At 35.5% G+C, this 22,240-nt stretch overlaps 1 protein-coding gene across 1 annotated transcript; it reads right to left on the bottom strand.

Moving 5' to 3' along the window:
- Window positions 1–419: 419 nt before the first annotated feature.
- LOC121413789 (pre-mRNA-processing factor 17-like) lies at window positions 420–17,750 on the bottom strand. The gene is made up of 12 exons (XM_041606742.1): window positions 17,529–17,750; window positions 14,167–14,256; window positions 13,014–13,143; window positions 12,475–12,552; window positions 11,686–11,828; window positions 10,560–10,656; window positions 9,440–9,654; window positions 8,314–8,461; window positions 7,650–7,765; window positions 6,205–6,415; window positions 4,701–4,845; window positions 420–3,089 (listed from the first exon to the last, which is right to left on the bottom strand). Exons 1-12 carry the CDS (start codon window positions 17,712–17,714, stop codon window positions 2,912–2,914), a joined length of 1,737 nt encoding a protein of 578 aa, XP_041462676.1. The 5' UTR covers window positions 17,715–17,750; the 3' UTR covers window positions 420–2,911.
- Window positions 17,751–22,240: the final 4,490 nt, after the last annotated feature.

Genomic DNA, 22,240 nt, shown 5'->3' with positions numbered 1-22,240 from the left:
AAAGGTCACAGCTCATATGTGCGAGTTGGTTCAATAATATGGTATGAATTTCTGATCGCGTTAAGCGGGGTCATCTGTGTCCTTTGGACACGTCATAGTCTCTATTCTCTCTTTACTTCCACTATCATTGTACTCGCTGTCTTCTCTCTTTTCTTTCTTCTCACATTTTGTTCGCACTCCACTCTCTCTCTCTCTTTCAACCCATCTTCCTCTTTCTCTGAGCCTTATTTGTGTGTGTCTCTTTCTCCCTCTTCTATATCTGTTTCTTTCCCTTCATCTCTGCCTCCTTCTCTGCACTCTATCCCATTCTCCCTCCACCCCCTTTGGTGCTTATTTCCTGTAAAGGAAAGCCAGCTGAATGCAATATGGTGTCCTCAAAAAGTGATAATAAACACGATAATCTAGGTCAAGACAAATGGTTCCATAGTAAAAACATATAGCATTTATTAAAAAATATTGTACAAATATCATCACCTCAGTATTCACACATGGCATCAATCTCTGTTAGGAGACTCGGTAAACCACCGCTAATGGATAACTTGCCAGTAAAAACTTTTGTGTTGAAAAGAGATACGAGCATTTTGAAGAACTGATATGAAAGCTAACCAAAACTTCCAATAAAAAATGAAATTTAGATTTGATATACAATTTGGGTTATCTGTGAAGTATACATATGTCCACCACAGAAGGTGCTTAATGCATTCTCATATACTCTGTTTGATTCATGCCCTCACTCCTCAGCAGTCAGGGAATTCTCTCCTGTCGATATCCATTTTGTACCTGGGTGGAGAGTGGCAAATATAGATTCATGCCTTGTAAAACAATGGTAGTGCAGTGCAGAGATTTGAATGAAGAGCCTGATGATTCATCCATTCGATCAAAACACCTTGAGTGTTTAAATGTTGGTGTTAAAAGGTGGTGTTTGTGTTGGGTTAATATTAACACCACCCACAACACTTAACTTATCATTACCAGCACTGTCCTTGGAAAATCACCGAGTGACCTTTCAAACCACTAATCAAAAAAGAAAGTTCATTAATGATTGCAGTTCAAGTGTGATATTTTGAAATGTAATAAAATACTGATCTACTATTTTGCTCGCCTATACTCTCGGTTGAGGCTACTGCTTTTGGCTTTTCTGTTACGAGTCTGGTTCGAGACTACAGTATGCAGCCGCTGTTTGTAGTCTCCCCACATCAGACTCAAAATGGCAAAATAGTTGCAGTCTTCATCAGATCATACTGCAGGCTATTATTTAACAAGTCTATGATACATTGATATTACTTAACATACACATAGGTATATAACAACCTGATTGTTTGAGAGTGTTAACAGAATTGTGCATTCCATATTAACCTGCAACAAAAAGAGGAATCTAATCAATATTTGCGACTGATTGTGACATTTTGATTTGACAGAGACTAACAGTTACGATTATTTTTTACATATTTTTTTTATAATTGATTGTGTTATTTATTAATTTCTTCCTTTAGAAAACAGTATGAAGACTTTCTAGTAAACGATCATTTTCACAGTTAATATCATTGCATTACTTGTACCGTATCTTCCCCCTTCAACTTGTGTTTTTGTACTCTTAGCGTTTTTTCTCCTTTTTCCTACATTGAATTTACTATAATGATATATATAAAATTTTGTTTATTAACATTGTTGTGTTTTTACTGTTTTGGCGATCCAGCCTTACAGGTTTCTTAAAACCTCCATGGAAAGCCATGCAATTAATTTTATTATCTAATTACATTATTTGATGTTTCTTTGTATTTTTATCCTATTTGCGAAATAAGAATTGAATTGAATTGTTACCAATTCAACAGGTAACAATAAGAACAACAAGCTTGCTAAATTGAGGGCAGCATTGAACGATCATAATTATACAAATACAGAACTTGTCCAGAATATGGGTTATTTCTTTATAAATATGTTGATTAATGTGCATTTGATCACATGGTTTCATGAAAAGCACCACAGAAAAGACTGATGTACATTATTCACAGTGGCGGACAGTGAACCGGAGGAGACAAAGCATTGGAGGGGCACAGCATTGTTCACAAACAATACAGTGCCCCTCCAATCATTGTCTCCTCAGGGTCAAGGTACGCGACTGATTATTCATTCACTTGAGGAAATTTCCAACCTAAAGTAGGCAAGATCAAAAGATTACTTCATGTAGCCACATTTCACACAAATGTATTCTGAAGTCCACTTCAATTAGGCAATGGTCTAACTAACATAAAATTGTGGGGGAGACCGACTAAAAATGTCAAATTTTTGTGTACATTGTACGTTTCTTATGTTAACTGTGTTCTTTCCCCATGGTGTAAAAGTGAAAAAAATTATTCTAAGTTAATTTCAATGGTTTAAAGAATGACACAGAGAGGTTGGAATTTTATTGTAATGGGGTGGTGCGATAGGTCAGAGTAGAGTCTCATCAATATTTTTGTCCGACAAGTCGGATCTGACAATCTTTCCTCAATTTTGATTAGCTGAGAAGCAGTTCCTATGGTAACTGTCGGATAAAACAGACTTGTCAAATAAAATGCCTGACAAGTCCTGTCATAAAATGACCCCACATAGAAATCAGACTACAAGAAGGTTTGGATGCTCCTGAGACTTCACTGTGGACCCATTCATTCAGTTTGTCGTCATCATACAGACAGAAACATTGTACAAATCCGTCTAGGATCCAATCTTGTCTTCCATAAAGTTTTCACCAGCATATACCTGGATATGTACGTCTGTGCGATCATACTGCCATACTTTCTGAAGAGCATCCAGGATGTCACACTTTCCGCAGCTAAAGCAGTTTCCGAGGTTCCTGCACTGTCCCATGTACTCACTATGATGTTGGTTTTCATTAAATACATCAAGTCCACTGAGCACACATACAACAGTCTCAGTCCCAGAGTTTTATAAGTCCGTCCCATCCACATGTTATAACTTTTGACGTTTCATGGGGGTGCCATAAACAGCCAATGCAAACGCCGTCATGTGCCTTCAACTTGGTGTATAGTTTCGTGGTCTTCCAGTCCCACACATTCAATTTTCCGTCGGCATCTCCAGATACAATGTAACTGTAGATAATTGTGAAAAAGAACATAGATGCATTGGATTACTTTATGGCAGTTGACTGTCAATGAAGTAAATGCTGAGAATTATCAAGAGGAAAATAAGTTTGTATGCTGCTCTGATGGAAAGCTAGTGAAGATGGGTGCTATCATAACAGGGGCTGCTGAAGCGGTCTTTTAATTTCTTAGGTAAAAGGAAAATTGACTAATGACTGGTACTAACAACTAGTTGTATTGACCAGTTATCATTTTTTACAAGGATAATATATCCAATAACCAGGTTCCTCATCACGATCTTATTTTTTTCCAAAACTGTGTATAAAACGTAAAACTTACTGCATGATTGTGATTTTTTGCATGGTCAGCCCCCCCCACTTTGAAAACCATTCCACGGCCACTGCATAAGATTGGAATTTGGGGATTGTTTGATAAGAACTAAATTGGTAACATCATAAAAGGATTTAATGAAGTGAAAATAGGACTAGGATCAACAACAGCTTTAATAATGCCCGAGCAATGTGATGTGCACAACATGTTATATAAGATCATGATGAGGAACCTAGTTATTGGATATATTATCCTTATACAAAACGATGACTGGCCAATACAACTAGTTGTCAGTACCAGTCATTAGTCAATTTTCCTGTTACCTAAAAAATTAAAAGACCGGTCATGTGAGAGATTTTAGCCCATCATTTTATAAGGTTCCATTTCATATAAAGAAATAGAATAGCTTTTGTCCCCGTCCATTCATAGTGATAAGAATGAAAATGTGATTTGTACTGTTAAACAAGTGGAATGCCTCTGGCGGTCTCACCTGCATCACGCGATGCAATATAGCAGCAGTGCTGATTTTGAAAACTACTATAACTTGCACAAGATGTTCAGTGATACTTGGTTACTCTTATTTAAACATTTAATGAACTAGACCAATACACTTACAGAGATATGATGGTAATTCAACAGATACCCCCAACATGGCCAAAGTTCATTGACCTTACATGACCTTTGTCCTTGATCATGTGACCTGAAACTCGCACAGGATGTTCAGTGATACTTGATTACTCTTATGTCCAAGTTTCACGACTCAGATCCATAAACTATCAAAGTTATGATGGTGATTCAACAGATACCCCCATTATGGCCAAAGTTCATTGACCTTTGACCTTGGTCATGTGATCTAAAATGTGCACAGGATGTTCAGTGATACTTGATTACTCTTATGTCCAACTTTATGAACTAGACCAACACACTTTCAAAGTTATGATGGTAATTCAACAGATACCCCCATTCGGCCAAAGTTCATTGACCCTAAGTGACCTTTGACCTTGGTCATGTGACGTGAAACTCATGCAGGATATTCAGTAATACTTGATTAACCTTATGGCCAAGTTTCATGAACTAAGTTCATATACTTTCTAAGTTATGCTGTCATTTCAAAAACTTAACCTCAGGTTAAGATTTGGTGTTGATCCCGTCGGAAAAGCGGCGCCTATATAGTCTCACTCTGCTATGCAGGTGAGACAAAAACTTGCTCTCTATCTATCATTATTTCAAACTCTTTCTCCTAATACGATCGCTCACTGCGACTTCTCGTATTCGACTCTAAATTCTTACCTCATGTCTGGGGCAAAGTCCATCTGGCAAGCATAGCCAGCAACCATGTGACCTTTGAAGATCTTTTTCCTGTTCTGTCGGAACCTATTGATGGCGCTGTAGATGACGATCTGGTTATCCATCGACTGGCAACCCAGCCACTTCCCTACAGGTAGACAGAAAAATTGTATCCAATTCATCATATTTCAAAGTTACCTTCAAAACATATTAAAGCAATCAGTATGGTTAACCTGTTGACCACTGAACTCTGTGATTCCCATATACTTTGTACAGATACCAGCAGGTAATATATGTTTACTAATTTGTGACAATCATGAATCAAATATAGTTGATTCTTTACATGATCAGCATTTCTACTTCAAATTGGCAACACTAAAACTTTAATTTTCAATGCTGCATATTTCCTTTCAATGTTCATGAGTCAGAAATAATAAAAATTGATAAAGAATAGAAAAGAATGTACCGTTCTTTTTGCTAAAACAGTGATTTATACTAACTTCATATTGCTAACCGATAAACATTTCTAGTTGCATGTATTAAACAAATCATGGTGTGTTAAAAAAGTATGCATAATACAGTGTAATAAAAAATGAAGCATGAAGTTACATGTTTAATAAACAAGTGTGCAATACAGGAGTGTAACAGTTAACTTCGTGACCCCTGTAAAATCGGTCACACTTCGTAATTCCGAAACACATAAATTGCCTATACCTCGATGTTCGTTACTCCGAAAACGTAAAAGGGTTCGTTAATTCGAACATTTGTGGCATTATTCCGAAGGTTTGTCATTCTGAAGGTTCGTTAGTCCGAAAACGAAATAAGGTTTGTTGTTCCGAAGGCTCGTTAATCCGAAAACAAAATAAGGTTCGTTGTTCTGAAGGTTCTTGAAAGGTTTTACGGTAAACACCATGTATGTAGTCCTGAAAAGGACTGTTTGTTATTCTTTCTTCAATATATGTTAGCTCTGAAAAGAACTGTTATCAACGTTTCGACCAGCGTGTTTTCCTATAATTCCTGATGACCACCAGAACACGCTGGTAAAAATGTCGATAACAGTTCTTTTCAGAGCTAACATATATTCAAGAAAAAATAACAAACAGTCCTTTTCAGGACTACATACATGGTGTTTACCGTAAAACCTTTCAATATTCTCTCCACCATGGAAACCTTCAAAGATCATCTTGTTCTGAAGGTTCGTTAGTCCGAAACGAAATAAGGTTCATTAATCATTACGTTTTCAGACGAACCTTCGGAATTACGAACCTCATTTCGTTTTCGAATTAACGAACCTTCGGAATTACAAACCTCACTTTGTTTTCGGACTAACGACCTTCGGAATTACGAACCTCATTTTGTTTTTGGACTAATGAACCTTTGGAATTACTATCCTTCGGACATATGAGCCTTTGGAATAACGAACCTTCGGAATATCCGAACCTTGGGAATAACGAAGCTTCGGAATTACGAATATGTGCTGTAAAATCACAGTCAATCATCCACTTACCGTTATGACTGAGTGAAACACTTGGCATACTGTGCATGCTGGGGTCTGCAATGTACTTGAAATCTACAGGTATGTCCCATTCCCACACCCTCAAACTCTTGTCGTCGGATGTCGTCACAAAACGTTTGTTATTATCGACGAACGTGATGGTGTTGACAGCACCCAAGTGGCGGTCGTATTCCTGAACGATCTCATTACTTCTAATGTCCCACTGTAAAAAGCAAGCGAAGTGCAAAGAAAAAAATGGTTTTATTGCATTGCATATGTAAACTTGACATCATTCTGAATTCTCAGAGTGCATGTACTATTATTTCCTCTTGTATTTTGTCTTGCTTATTTTGTATGCCTTGAGTGTCATTTTCGACAGATATGTGTGTTACATGTATAGATAAATCTTAAATCATTTCTATTAATTTTACCCTTTCCATTAATTTTGTATTATATACATCAACATATATCTCAAATAAATGAAGGGAAAGTGAACAAGCTCACTCTAAATGAAAATTGGAATTGGAAATAGAGTTTCAAATGGGCATCCCATTTGGCACCTCAGTAGTCTTCCATACCATGACAAAGAGATATTTGTGAACACCTATTGCGAGACTAACAACTAAGTATAAAGGGGTTATTAAAAGTGTGAGGGGAGAAAGAGATTGATTGCAAATCATGAACAGTAAATGATGTTTCCTATGACACATTGGTTCTGTGATCTATTGCTCACATAGAGCAACCCGGGTGAGGTGAACGGGTACCCGGTAGGAAGAAATTCTTTGAATGCTCGAGCGCCTTGGCAGCCCAGCTAAAGCCGGGGTAATATCAATAGCAGGGCCCGCTTGGAGAACAGTTTTCAGAACTGAAGTGGCTTCTCTGGGTAAATATATTATTATTATTATAATTATAGAAGAGTCGTCAAATGAGACAATTTCAAGTAGAAAAGAACAAATTGTCCCCCACACCCTTAGCAGTGTTCCTTTAAGTCGCTGAAGTTAAGTGCACTGATATCATTCCTTTACTGTACATGGAGCTTTTTACACATTGTCCTATTCTCTAGGAAAGTTCACGTTAATGAGCTACCCAGCAAGATGGCTCTGCGGTCGAGCGCCTGCGTCATGAACAGGGTGTTTGATCCCTGGTTGTGTCATATCAAAGACTGTAAAAATTAGGAGCTTCTGACTTCTTACAATTAGATTGAATAAGGATAATAATAACATATGTTATGCAGGCTAAAGAGGCTAAAATGGGGGGAAAATGTTATTCATTATTATTATCTTCATCAAAATTAATAATAATAATATCAATGGCAACAAATCTACTATATTTTAATATTATTTAGCTAATTACCATAATATTCTACAAACCCATTAAGCCTGCCATAATCAGGTCACTTGTAATATCATGCATAACTTTACCAATGGTTTTATGAAACCAATCCCTTGTCAACCTACCTGAACTATTTTTTTGTCTGACATGCCAGCAACAAAGATGTGTTGTTTGTCTTCCTCTGGGTTGAACTTCACGCAGTACGGAACCTTACGACTTGTAAACTTCTCAATACATTGTCCTGAAAACGGTAGAACATAATGTGGTATGAATTAACAAATTAAATGAGATGCTACACTCGTATAATTCATAATTTATAAGGTATCAATTTCACTGACAGACTGATTTTTATAACAAATCATACAGTGACCAATTATTAATTTCCATTCAAGAAATAATACACCATAATTCACTCATGATAAATGATAACCTTTATTAAGATCCCAAATTATTCCACAACTTCATGTTATAATGATGATACATAGATTGTTTGTGATATTCATTTATCAAATTATATCTTTTCCTCTAGTCTATATTTCTTTCGTGTCGACAAATTACAGGCAATTTGCAATTTTGTGATAAATAAATTGAATGTATCTTCATCTTTTTAGATTTAAAAAATCTTAACTGGTTACATTCCACATACTAGTAAAAGTTTATAAAATCTGACAGAGTATGAAATTACAGATTGGTATGTACTTTCTTTAAGAGGTCAAATCTTTGAACAGTCCCATGACAAAAAAAGTATATAAAACAATCTGACTTGTGAAGAAAAATGAAGGCACATACCTGTTTCTGTGTCCCAGAGCTTGATGTATCGATCATAAGCAGCGCTAAGGAACTTGGTCCCATCGTTGTTAAAGCACACATCCCTGACTGCCTGTTTGTGACCTGAGAACGTTCGAACTAACCTCCTTTGGTTATATACCTCCCATAGCTGAAGGAGAAAATAACAAAACAATTATGGAGTCATAAGATACCTAGATAATGAGTTATACAATTTTGACAACAGAATATCATCAATCTTCAGGAAAAGCATAATTTAGGAGATAATATCATTTGTTTTCTGCATTTTCTGCACAAGATATCTGAGGTTGATTCTTCTTGATCATAATAACTTTTTCAGAAGTTTTGTTTTGTGTTAAATATCTTGTATTAGGGTGATTATGCTAACAGCACTCTTTTGAGCCTGTGAAGTCTGAGCATACACGGTGCTCATGTGAAATGCACTTTTGATCTTTGTTGCCTTCACATTTATGAAAGAAACAGCTGAAAATTGCTAGACCTGACCATCATGATACTTCCTCTATATTTATGGCAAAGATGACATCCAAATTAATTCAGTGAAATTCATTATATTTTCGCATTTTCCTTTTTTTTTTAAAGAGTCAATTAATTTTTCTATCAACCTTTTCAGCGCAGGATGAGGATCAGTTTTACTTTGTGAATGAGTTGACAATTGGCACTCAAAAAAAGTGTGGTCAGGGACCAGTTCAGGGATGGATCCAGGATTTTCAAAAAAGGGGGGCAAATATTGACTATTACTCTGAAAAGGGAGGCAAAGGTCAGAAATGGGTGATTTCAAGTTCAGTGTTGACCTTTTGGAGTTGGTGTTAGGTCAATTTTCACTCGATTATAACACCAAACATACATGTAAAATGAAGATGGTCCCGAAAAGTCAATCACTAGCTAATGAGATGTCCAAAATGTGATCTGGATCAGTTTCACAAACTCTGAATAAGTTCTGGAGCTAGGGGAAGCAATCAAAATTTCAACACCAACACCGGACTTGAAATCACCCAATGCCCCCAACCCTCCCCCCCCCCCCGATCTGCCACCGTCTGTAAAGTTAACCCAGGGTAACCCGGGGTAAGCTAAACCATGGCTATCAGTATACTAAGGAATATCAAAGTACCTTGATTTTGCTGTCCATGCCACAGGAGATGAGAAGATGTCCAGAGACTGGCAAGAGCCTGATGGCCGCCACACCTTTAGTGTGACCAGTCCATTGGTGAATGGTCTTCTTGGGGAGATAGCACTTGTCTGGAGGCAGCTCAGACCTGAGATCCACGTCCAGGTCTTGGGGTATGTGAAGGTAGGATCGACCCTGGTAGTCGTAGGCATCTTTGACTGGAAGAAAGGTTTTTGGGGGAGGAAAAAAATTGGTTGGTCACGTAGGTGGATGTTCAATAGGGTATTTGTTGTTCTGTAAAGAAGATCTAGGCAAGTTGAATCAGTTTCGAAGCTTTCCATGGTTATTGAACAACATAGTGTTGTAAAGGTCTCACTGTACTGTGTATGTTTTCTTGAAAATGAAATTTATTTGATAGAACCTATCAAAATGTGATAGTTTCAGTCAATATGTACCAACTGGCTTAACAGAAATCAGATCAAAGATGAGGAAAGGTTTTTAAAAACCCCACATTATTCTCAAAAGAAATCATACAATTTAAATAGTTGGATCTATAATGTAGACTTGTATGTTTTTTTTATACTTTGTTTCCTTGGAATCTCATACATTCATCAATCTCTAAAACAAATTTGACACCTGATAAGCCCAAATGATTCGTCTTAGATTTTTTAGATCATATGAAGTGACAGTTTAAAATTATTTAACAGTTTGTCATATGGAGTAAAACTAAGGGTCAGACTTAAAGAAAAAGGTTATTTTATAGAATCACCCTTGACCTGTAAGCTAGAACTGCTTGATACGAACAATGAAGATATAATCACATACAAGATAATCTGGGCCCCGTCTTACAAAGAGTTCGATCGATCCAATCAACCGTAACTCTATGGAAATCCATCAGTGTCATAATTTCTTCTTCAGGAAATTTGTAAAATGTCCTTTGTAAACAAAGGAGAACATACCAAATTGTCAAGAAATCAATGAATTTATTCATACACATTCATATATAGAATTTTTTTTGCACAAACATGCATTTTATATGTTGACGTTGCTGGCCGTCCATAGTTGTGATTGATCAGATCAATATCAACTCTTTGTAAGACAGGGTCCTGGTGGTATGACTTACTGTGTAGTGTAGTCTTCTCTTCGGCTGGTTTATCATCCATCATCTTGCCTCTCTTAGCTCTCTTAGCAAGAATCTCATCTAACTCTGTCTGCTCTTCCTATTGAAAAGACAGAGTGAAAAAAATTACATTTCAATGATTAATCTATTTTTGTAATATTATCAATTCATTACCAATTAAAGGTCAAGTCCACCCCAGAAAAATATTAATTTGAATAAAAAGAGAAAAACCAAACTAGCATAACGCTTAAAATTTAATCATAATTGGATGTAAAATAAGAAAGTTATGGCATTTTACAGTTTTGCTTATTTTTCACCAAACAGTGATATGCACAACTCAGTGTCATGCAACTGAGTCAGTCGATGTTGTCTATCGCTCACTATTTCTTTTGTTATTTATTGTTTGAATTATACAATATTTCATTTTTCACAGTTTTGACAATAAGAACCAAGTTGACTGTAACACATAGTATAAAACAATGTTAATTCCACATGTTCAGGGAGGAATTAATCATTTCACGTGACAATGAGGAAAACATTAGAATATTTCATATTTCCTATAATAAAATACAAAAGAAATAGTGAGTGGATGACGTTGACAGTTTCCTCATTTGCATACCGACAGATTGGGCATCTGACTGTTTTGTGAAATTAAGCGAAACTTTAAAATGTCATACTCTCTTATATTTCATCCGATTTTGATGAAATTTTCATTGTTGTGCTTGTTGGATTTTTGTCTTTCTATCAGCTTTTTGTTGAGATGGATTTGTCCTTTAATAATTACAATATTGATTATACTTCCTTATCTATAGGGTTCATCACTTAAAAGAAGTCTTTAAGCTATCTTCAAGAGTGAAACCTTAGTTACATGTACCCCAACTTTAGTAACACAGCTCTTGACAAGCTTCTGTTTTACAAGGATCAAATTCCTGTTAGATCGCAATTTACCTCACCTAGGTTGAGGGCAGCAGAATGTGGATAAAGCTGTTGCTGAAAAAAAAAACCCTGCCATGGCTGGGGTTTGAAACCATGACCCCCTGCTTGAAAGGTCCAAGTCGGAAAACCACTAAACCGAAATGCTTCCACAGATAAGGATGATAAGAGTAAGTTGTAAAATGATGAGGCTTACCTCTGATGGTTTGGCTACTGTCTTCTCATCCTGATATTTCCCCCACGGACCCTCAAAGCCCTCTATGTCTGAGGCATCTTTGTTCTTCACCCTCTTCCGCTTGTCCCCTTCCCTTAATTCAACCTTCTCAAAGACTGTCTTACCTGGGAACAGTAATACAATAATGATGTAATAAAAGCAGCCGGTATGAACATAATAACACTGACAGTATTACAATGATGATACCTCAAGGAACAGATAGCCTCCTATTTAAAGCTCAAACACACCAAGGGGAATTGATATACATGTCAAGGATTGAAATAAAGAACAGAGAAGCAACATAGTGATAATTGAGGGGGGGGGGATGGATTGGAGGGGCTGAACTATCAGAACATAACATAATGAGACTTCTCCATGAAGACCTAATATTCAACGGAAAATTTCTAATTTGAAGAACATAGGGAGTTGACAAAGGGTTTTCATTCTGTTTTGAATAGCAATATATTCTAAAAGATTATTCTCTCTTCATCCATGATTTTAACCTCCTTTGAATACTTTACAAACCAATGCAACTATTGATCACATCAACTCCTTAATCATACAAGAACAGAGCTGCCAAGTTGTATTTTGCATTTTCAGTATTCTTATCCCCCAAAATCAGTATTCTTGAAGAAACCCATCACTATTATGGTATTGCGAGGGCTAGTACAGTCTCTGAAAAGAATCTTGTATCAGTATTGAATGGGTTTCGTTTACACACAATCACAATTTCTTTTGCTGTTTGTGCTCTTAGTATACCATAGAACCTACCTTCTACAGGCTTGGTGCCCTCTTTGTTTGATACAATGTGCTTTCCACCTGTATCAACACTGGGATCAACAGCAAAACCTAGTGAATATCAGGGAAAATAAATACAAGAATATTGCAAAATCAAGTGTTAAATTGATTGTTATAAAGTTCCGGTACAGATCATATCATAAACAAACTGAATGCACTTTTCATCAACTTTGGATATTTGGAGATTTTATGCAATATTAATTATTATGCAACCCTATTTTCTTAAGTTGGTGGAAAAAAGGAGTTAAAGTTTATTGAAAAGCATGCCTAGATAGGATTATCTTCAGAAAAATATGTGTTTAAATCAGTCACTTGACAACTTGCAATCATATCAAATTCAAATACACCAAATTGCAAAATTAAGATTTAAAGAAAAAAAATGCATCTCAGGGACAGTCATCACATTAACAATACATCATTAATGTAGCTTATTGTAGCATATTACAGATTTTAACAATGTATTACTAATGAAAAAAGAATGATAGTTGAAAAAGTGAGAATATATTTCCTACCATAGCTTGAGAATGTCCTTCTTTGGTTCTCAAAATGGAAAGGATTGAGATGGGCTGGTTCTACATAGCCAGATAGAGTGTTCTTGGCAGCGGTCTGTTGTTGTGTCTTGAATGGATTCACAGGTCCTGCCTAAATGATGTAATTTAAGTACAATTATGAAACATCAAAGACCACATCAGAATAATGAACAATGGACATCGGTATGAGTAGACAGAGAAGCAGAAATAGAATATAGGTGATATAAAGCCAACCTTTTAGAAGGCAAATATTTGCCAAAGTCAAGCAATTTTTTTATCCTACAAATATCCTACCAGACCAATCCTAGGTAGCCTCCTTGGCTTCGGATAAAGGCTCATATCTTGTTTCAAGTCTTCACTCTAGTTTTTAAAAAGCATTAATTGGAATGTCCCTGTTCACCTCAGTTAAACTCTTTGTTCACAATCACAGGATATTCTCACTGAAAGATGTGTAAACTCCAAGACTTTTGGAAACTGAGCTCTCTGGGGAACAGGGCACCATAATTGTGGAACAATTATGAGATTTCAATAGATAATAATGTCTGCATCCTTAAATTCTGATGTTAAAAAAAGTAATGACATCTTAAATTTTCGTGTTTTTTTTATATTTTTTTTACAAAACTGTAGGCCAATACCCCTGTTGACCAGTATGCAAATGAATAAGTCAGTCTGTGATGTTATGCAATCAATATAGATTCATTTTGTATTTTATTTTACATGGATATACAAAATGAATTCAGATCTGATGATAGGAGGATCTCTGCCACAATCATCATTTGTAGGGTAATCATGTTTTAAAAGTAATCAAAACCATTTTTGAATATATACAATGTATCAGTACAGAAAATAAATTGATACATGTGGCGCAGTTGTGAACATCAATAGTTGATGCAATTTAATGTATACAATTCTATACTTTTTTGTGTTACTTCAGATTTATATTTTATTTTTGGCAATTCTAAGCGCTGTGATACTTTTTGTGTATAGCGCATATAAATAACCGTTACTATTATTACAAGTGGGTGAAAACACAAGACAAATATACATCAGCTTACATATATTACAGCCATTAATAATCAAATATACTAAAATATCTGACCTCATACAGCCCAGCAAGGAAGCCATCATTACTTACTTGTGGCTTGTACATCTGATCATACTGAGGATTATAAGACACAGTCTTTGTGAATGGGTCTAGTGGCTGGTGGTAAGGGTTGCTTCCAAACTGCATGAAAAATTGAAGAAAAGTACAAAAAAGATATTAATTTCTTAAGTAAATTATCATTACTTACCGATTTCTAATTCTATATATCAAAATTATTGATTACGTAAACTAATATTGCATTTGTGCAGCTAAACAGAAATAAGTTGTTTCTCAACAATTCGGTGATTGTTTTTTTATCTAGATTGAGTGCAATTTAAAACAGGGATGCCACTAGGTCACCTAAAAAAAAAACATTTCCAGAATGATTAATATCTTATTCAAGGCTCCACATTGACTTTTTTTGGTGGTGGCCCGTTCGGTCCACCAAAACCTTCAAATAATTTTTTTTGGTGGCCCATTAGTAAAGTTTGGTGGCCTGAAAAATATACAGAAAAACATTAATTAAAAAATGAAACTTCTGAAATATTCTGCAGTCATTACTACTATTCTTTTTACATCTCGTATGTAAATCATGCTAGCTGTTATTTTACTTTGCTTATTTTGTGTATAAATTGTTCTATCATCGTAAATATGAAATGATTGAAAGAGAAAAGAATTGTATCGTTCCCAGGTTGTGTGGACTTTTAATCTCCATATAGGCACACATTCATAATGGTTAAGTAAATAAATAGTGCATATTAGCAAACTCTGATAGATTTACAAAACAATGATTTTTCCTTTCTTCCTTTTTGATCGTAAAACTTAGATTATGCAGGCCCCAAATCCAGTTTATTTTCTCTTATCCAGCATATTATAGCAGGAGAAAATCACAGAAAAATATGCTGCAGAATGAGAACAATGTTTAAAAGGGGGAAATAAACAAAAATAATTTTTAGAATAATTTAGTATATTGAAAAAAGAAAACAAAAAATGTAAAATGAATAAGTGAAATAAAACAAAAGAAAAAACAAAGAACAGGAAAACAAAAATTGAGAAAAAAAAAGGAAATGTAAGAAAAATGAATAAGACAAAATTATCAAAAATGGGGAAAATTATTATTATTATTATTCAGTAGAAACATATATTTTAATCGGGCACATTCAATGGGAAGGGGTCAAATGGTTTAATCACTGTAAAAAAATGAAAGAAAAAAATAAGAAAACGGCAAAAGTTATCTGGAAAAAACAGTGAGAAAATTCCTTCCCTATATTTGACAAAATGATGGAAAAATTCCCATTTCATATCAATGAAATGCCTTCCCAAAGTATTTACTTCCTTAAAAGTGGTTTAAGAAGTCATTTATAAACAAGAAAGAAAGTAGCTGTCTATTTATTTTTTATTAGAAGAGACACAGCTTCGAAATAAACCAAATATCAACATACATACAAATGCACATGTGGGACTGTGATGTACTCACCTATGTGTTTTATGTGCATTAATGCATTTGGAAATCGGTCTTTTTGAGTCAAAAGAGAGGTCATAATTCCTCCTTTTAATGCTTGCAAATAATCAGGTTTCAGTAATATGGACTGTAGAAGGGCATTTCATTGGTGTAAAATGTGACTTTGACGTAGATTTTCAAAGTTCTGGGGAAGATTTCTTAGCAGTAACATTTCGTATCGCAGCTCCCGAGTCTGAATAGTCTGCTAGCGCACAGCTAGCTGCAGTGGTTTCATGCATGCCAAGCTCAGCCAGACAGCCGGCACGGCCGGCTGAATAATAGTTACTGTATTCTAGCGGTAGGCCTACATACTGTCATGACTATGCAATCTTTGTGTGTGTGTATTTGTGTGTAGATTAACAAAAAAGGCGCATGACGAATTGGCTTGCATTTTGAACTGTAGAAAGTTGATAAATGCATGCAAAATCGGGAGAAAAATTGCGCTACTTTGAAAATTATTGGTTGCCCGATTCGGGCCCGAGATGAATTTTTGGTGGCCCTGGGCCACCGCTAATGTCGAGCCTTGTCTTATTTATAATCAAGTTTTAAATTTCATTATTTGTAAAACAATTATTTTTATCTAGGCATATGATTTCGAAGGTGTATAGATAAAATAAAAATCAATGAAAAAAAAAACAAATTTAGGGCTACTTTTTTCTAACAAATCTAAATTACCAAAGCCAAAGGGAAATCCATCTTTCTTTGTTGACAAGTCTCGCTTAAATGCATATGGCAAGGGTTTCAAGGCAAGGAATAAGTATATGTCAAAATATTTAACACATATCATCACAAAGTCCTCAAGGCTATGTAATAGTAAGCTGTAAGCCTACACATGAAATCAATTGACAAGGTCGAGGGTAGACAGCTGGCAGCCGTCTGTTTCGAGGAGTTTTTTTCTACATTTTTTAAAAATCTTCTCCTCGTACACAGACGGCTCGCTATCGTGCAGCCACCATTAGGGGAATTGCAATGCAAAATCCCCCCGTCGGGGCTCTTCAATTTTTGTCTTTAATGAATAAAAATTTTGAAAATTAACACGACAAAAATGCAAATTAATATTCCCTCTTGGCATTAATTGCCAAAAAAAGGAGAAAAATCAAGTTAAAAGGAACTAAAACATTGACTAACCTGTCACGCAAATTCACTTCCCTGTTTTATCCAATCTTAAGTACATAAACATATGGCCATTGAGTCCCCTGTACAGATCGCGCTAGAACTTCGGTCTCTGTATTTGGTGAGTGAAGCCAACGGAGTTCAGCTGAACAACCAACATAACAGAGACCGAAGCTTTTGGTCTAGGTCGAGGGATGCACGTCCTTTTTAGTATTTTTACCCGGGGGGGGGGGGGGCACTTGACCAAAAAAGTGGTGGGGGTATGCCGGGGGCAAGACAAAAGAAGGGGGCCTTGGAGCCGGCTTATTGTAAAAAGGAGGGTCCTCGGAACGTGCTTCGTAACGACAAATGTTTGTGAAAACGGGGGGCTTGGAACGGATCGCCAGCGTGTGAGTGCGTATGCATCCTTATGGAACGGTCATGCGTGCATGATGCAGCTAGCGCGGCCACCGCCGTGGGAGCTCTGCGGCCGCTTTTCACCAAAATTGCAGCTCATTCAATGCGATCGGAGCGGCCAGCGGCGTAACGAAAAATATGCGAAGCTTTTCCTTTGGAGCGGATTTCTCTCTTCTTTTTTTCTCGATAAGAAGAAAATGCTATGCCTTGGAGCAGCTTTCTTTGTTCTTTTTCTCAACAAGGCAAAAATGCTATGCCTTGGAACGGAAATTTGAGTGTTAAAATGGGGGTCCCCTCCGAGGCACATACCCACTATGCATTAAGCCATTATATACTGAGTGCCCCCCCCGGGATTTTTACCAACATCAAGTCAGATATATGGGACAACATTCAAAATACTCACGTCACTTGTTTCGTCCACTGTTGGTGCTGCGTTCAATTGTAGTTTCACTTGCAAAGATTTAATGGTCCCATCCTTCTCAAGTGGTCTGAGATGTGCCGTCGCATCTTCGGAATTGGACTCCTTGTCACTAATATCTCCATCACTTTCGTCACTTCCATAAGCCTGCAAGGCTGCGATTGCTGCCATTTCTATTTATTTCCGACACAGTGAGGACACCCTCTACGTTCATATATTTGGTATCACATCATCACTGATCTCCATAGACATTAAAACTATGTCGGCCTATATACATCTCTTTGTTTTGATGAAACAAAGGGTCATTCATTGAAAATACCCAAAGTATGCTATCTTATTTAGAATGCCGACCCATTCGAGTCATTAATTTCCAACCATACAAACTAAGAAAAGATGGATATCAGACCGGCACGAACAAGAAAAAAGCAAAGCAGGCAATAAAGAAGTAAAAAGGAAAGAGAAAATACAACAATAACAAAAAGAAGAAGTTAGATATGAAAGAGGAGGTACATTTTTTGTAATAAAAAAATGAGTAGGAAGAAAATAGACAAAGTGACCTCCAAAAAATATAAAAATAATGTGAATGCTGCATGAAGCACCCCAAGAGTTTCCTGGGGGTGCTGCGTGTGTTATTCTCCAGTCCATACAATGGGTTTCCGGAGAGTGTCAGTCATGAACATTTTCATCCGACCGTGTTGTCAGATCTGACATCTTCCTCTGATGTTGATTGGCTGAGAGGTACTGTTACTATGGTAACTGTCAGATAAAATGGGACTTGTCGGAAAACGTCCGACGAGTCCTCTCATGAAACGCTCCCTTTATAGGTGTGGCAAAGAAAAGAAAGCAAAATAATGTGTCTGGCCCTTTTTTGTATTTTTGCTTGTCAAATTTATTTTAAAAATTACCTTCATTTACTTCAACACCCCCCTGTAAAACAAAATCGTTCACAGGGTCCTGCCTGCATGGAGAAAGAATAAAATACATGTTTTTTTTTTAAATAATGCCTTATACCTGCTTTTTAAACATAATATATTTTAATATTGATTTCTTTTATAGATATATTTTTTTCAGTGTTATTATCTGCCAAAGTTGTAAAAATTGTGATTTTTTATGATTTACAATGAAAACATCGGACAAAATGACCATAATACGGCCCCCTCCTTGAGCTCGATCGTGTATCTCATTATTTGAAATCATTATAAGTAGGTTTGTTGTTTTTACCATTCAGAAAAAATCGCTGACAATTAGATTTTTTTGTAACTTCATGTTATGCCAGTTCTATATCGCAAAATGTTCTCTCCGAATATAATATTTTCACGCTTAGTTAGACATTACTGGATTAAAAAAAATATATAGTACGTCTGCATATGCAACAAATTCAGACTGTTCACTTTACTCACTCATCCACTTTTCAGATAGTGCGTTCCGTTAAGAACAATTTAAAGGGAACTTGGAAGGTAATTAATAATGTTTTGAAAAACAAAAAGAAATCTGAATTTCCATCTCTGGTGGTTGATAATACATGTTTAACAGAACCTGGTGATATTTTGTTGCATTTTAATCAATATTTTGTTTCTATTGGAGATAGTATTCTTGATACAATACCTCCTTGTACCAAGAATCCATCAAACTTTTTAACTACTGTTTACCCACATTCATTTTTTTGTACAGCCATATCTGAAGCTGATGTTATAAATGCTGTATTGGGATTAAAAGATGGCAAGAGCCCAGGGCATGATGAAATCGATAGCAGAGTTTTAAAAAGTCAATTCATGTAATAGCTCCAGTACTGTCACATATATTTAATATTTCTATTGAAACTGGATGCTTTCCAGAATCTTTGAAAATAGCCAAAGTCTTGCCTTTATTTAAAAAAGGAGATAAACATTTGTGTACAAACTACCGTCCAGTTTCACTTTTATCTATTTTTTCAAAGGTATTTGAAAAATTAGTTTATAACAAATTAATGTCCTTCATAAACAAACATAATATATTATACAATAAACAATTTGGATTTCGATCTGGACATTCTACATGCATGGCCCTGTTGGAATTTATTGAAAATCTCAATACAGCATTTGAAAACAAAAATATTGGGTTGGGTATATTTCTCGACTTGTCAAAAGCTTTTGACTCAATAAATCACAAAATTCTGTTATATAAACTTCATCATTATGGTATAAGAGGTACTTTTTTAGAATGGTTTAAGAGTTATTTGAGTAACAGACAACAGTTTGTATCCATCAATGGTATAAATTCACAATTACTGCAAATAAACACAGGCGTGCCGCAAGGTTCAATCCTCGGCCCCTTATTATTTTTATTATATATCAATGATGTCCAATATGTTAGTCATCAATTGTGCCCTATTATTTTTGCGGATGATACAAGTTTTTTTTTGTCAGGTAAAAGTATTGTTGATTTAAATTCTATCCTGAATGTAGAAATACCTAGGATCGAAGAGTGGTTCCTTGTAAATAAGTTGGTTATTAACTCTTCTAAGACAAATTATATGATATTCAAAACAAAAAATAAGAAACTTCTTGACAATCTCAGTGATATCTTCATGAACAATAAAAGCATATTACAAGTTTCTACAATTAATTTTCTAGGAATCACTCTAGATGAAAACCTGTCATGGTCTCCTCATGTAAATGTAATTTTACAAAAAATATCTTGTGCCATTGGTGTTATATTTAGATTAAGACATTTCATACCACGTCAAATTCTGTTATATATTTATAATGCAACAATTTTACCACATTTATCTTACTGCACAATGACATGGGGCAGCTGTGCTCAAACACATTTAAATAGAGTCTTTATCTTACAGAAGAGAGCATTACGAGCAATTAATAACTCCAACCCTAGAACACCATCTGGACCTTTGTTCTATAAGTTTAAAGTACTTAAGATTTTTGATATTTATAATTTCCAAATAGCATCTTTTATGTATATGTTTGAGCACCAGTTGCTTCCTCCCATATTTACAAAATATTTTAAATTAACTGCAAATGTCCATTCATATCCAACAAGACAATCCAGTGATTTATATTTACCTTTGTTAAAATATGAATCTTCTCGAAATTCTGTTAGATATTCTGGAGTTATGTTATGGAACAAAATACCCAAAGAAATAAAAAGATGCCCATCTCTTGCCTCCTTCAAAAACAGCTATAAAAAATTTCTTATTGATGCCTATATATAAATCTGAAAGTTATAGGTTATAATTGCCTCATTTACTCCCACACACTTTACATTCTCTCTCTCTCTCTCTCCCATCTACAATTATTATGATTTTATTATGGTCTCGGGAGCCCAGCCTTAGAAAGGCCTTTGGCCTATGCTGGCTCCCTCATATTCTCATTTATTCTGTTGTTGTTCTATTTTTGTATCCTTATCTGTATATACATGTAGTGTATTCTTTGATTTGTATGTTGTATGTTTTTTAATGAGAATTTGAAATAAATTAAATGAAATGAAATGAAATGTACATTGTTATCTACCAATCTGTTCAAGTATTTCAGAAAAAGTTCGAACTCCTATATAGGCAAGTTAAGATTAGTGCCATTATGCTTCCATAGTAGAGAAATATCATTTCACAGTTAACAACACATACACAAACAATGACGAAAAACAAAAGAATCTTTTCAGTCAAATGGCACAGTTTAATACCCTATTTGTAAAACAACCGTTCTTTTCTTATTACTATCCCAGGGGCGGATCCGGCTTTCGCCAATGGGGGGGGGGGGCGATCATTCATTTCACCCATCTCAGATCGGCGCGCTCGAAAACAAAAGCAAGGACAATTTGTCATCATATGAAAACGATGACTATCTATCTATATATATATATACTATTATCTTCCTATTCCTCTTCCTAAGCGCGAGATGAAACTTGTCGATATTCCACTTTGAAAAAGGGGGAAAGTTTACAAAATAGGAATTCATGAAAATATTTGTATCGTAGTTATTAATCTAGCAAGCCCAAGGATGCATGGTTTAATACTTTTTTAACAATTAATGCGAAGTACACAAGAGAATTTATATGTATACTATACAGTGCGTATAAAAAAAGTTTACACTTTGAAAAAATCCTGTAAAATTACACATTTGTAATATCCTGAAGATTTTTCCACATTTTAACATTGGTACAGATCCATTTAAGCAAATGACGATATAACTGTCGAAAAATATTTCCGCTTGAATGAGCACCACTTACTTTTGAAAAGTTAGTGAAAAATGATTTGCGCAGAACTTTGAAATGATTATGCGAATAAAAGTAGACCATAATAATGAAGAACATGTGGAATTTCGCTAGTAAAATTGATTTGAAGATATCTTTTACCTTTTTTGACTTTTTTCCTTGCCCAAAACACTTCGAAGAGTGTATTTCGCCCCACCCCACTCCCCCACACACCGAGGCCATCGGGACGATATTTGCTTTACACTGAGCTGTGATTTACATGAAATGGCTTAGGCTTGATTTTCATTTTGTTAATCATTGTCAAGCTTGGGAAAAGTGAGGAGAAACAAGTATTTAATGAACAATGAAATGCAAACCCACTTTAAATGATAAAAACTTAGTGAAAAAATGCTGGAAATGTCTGACATAAACGTTTGTTCAGATTCAGTTATGTCCTCAGATCCAGCTGGCACAAAAAGGGTGAAGGTTGTGCTTACTAAGTGTTGAAATTT

Source organism: Lytechinus variegatus, chromosome 4, assembly GCF_018143015.1.
Source record: "Lytechinus variegatus isolate NC3 chromosome 4, Lvar_3.0, whole genome shotgun sequence".
In the NCBI taxonomy this organism is placed as follows: Eukaryota; Metazoa; Echinodermata; class Echinoidea; order Temnopleuroida; family Toxopneustidae; genus Lytechinus; species Lytechinus variegatus.
The sequence above is the reverse complement of the archived record's forward strand: the minus strand, read 5'-3'. Positions and strand labels throughout refer to the sequence as shown.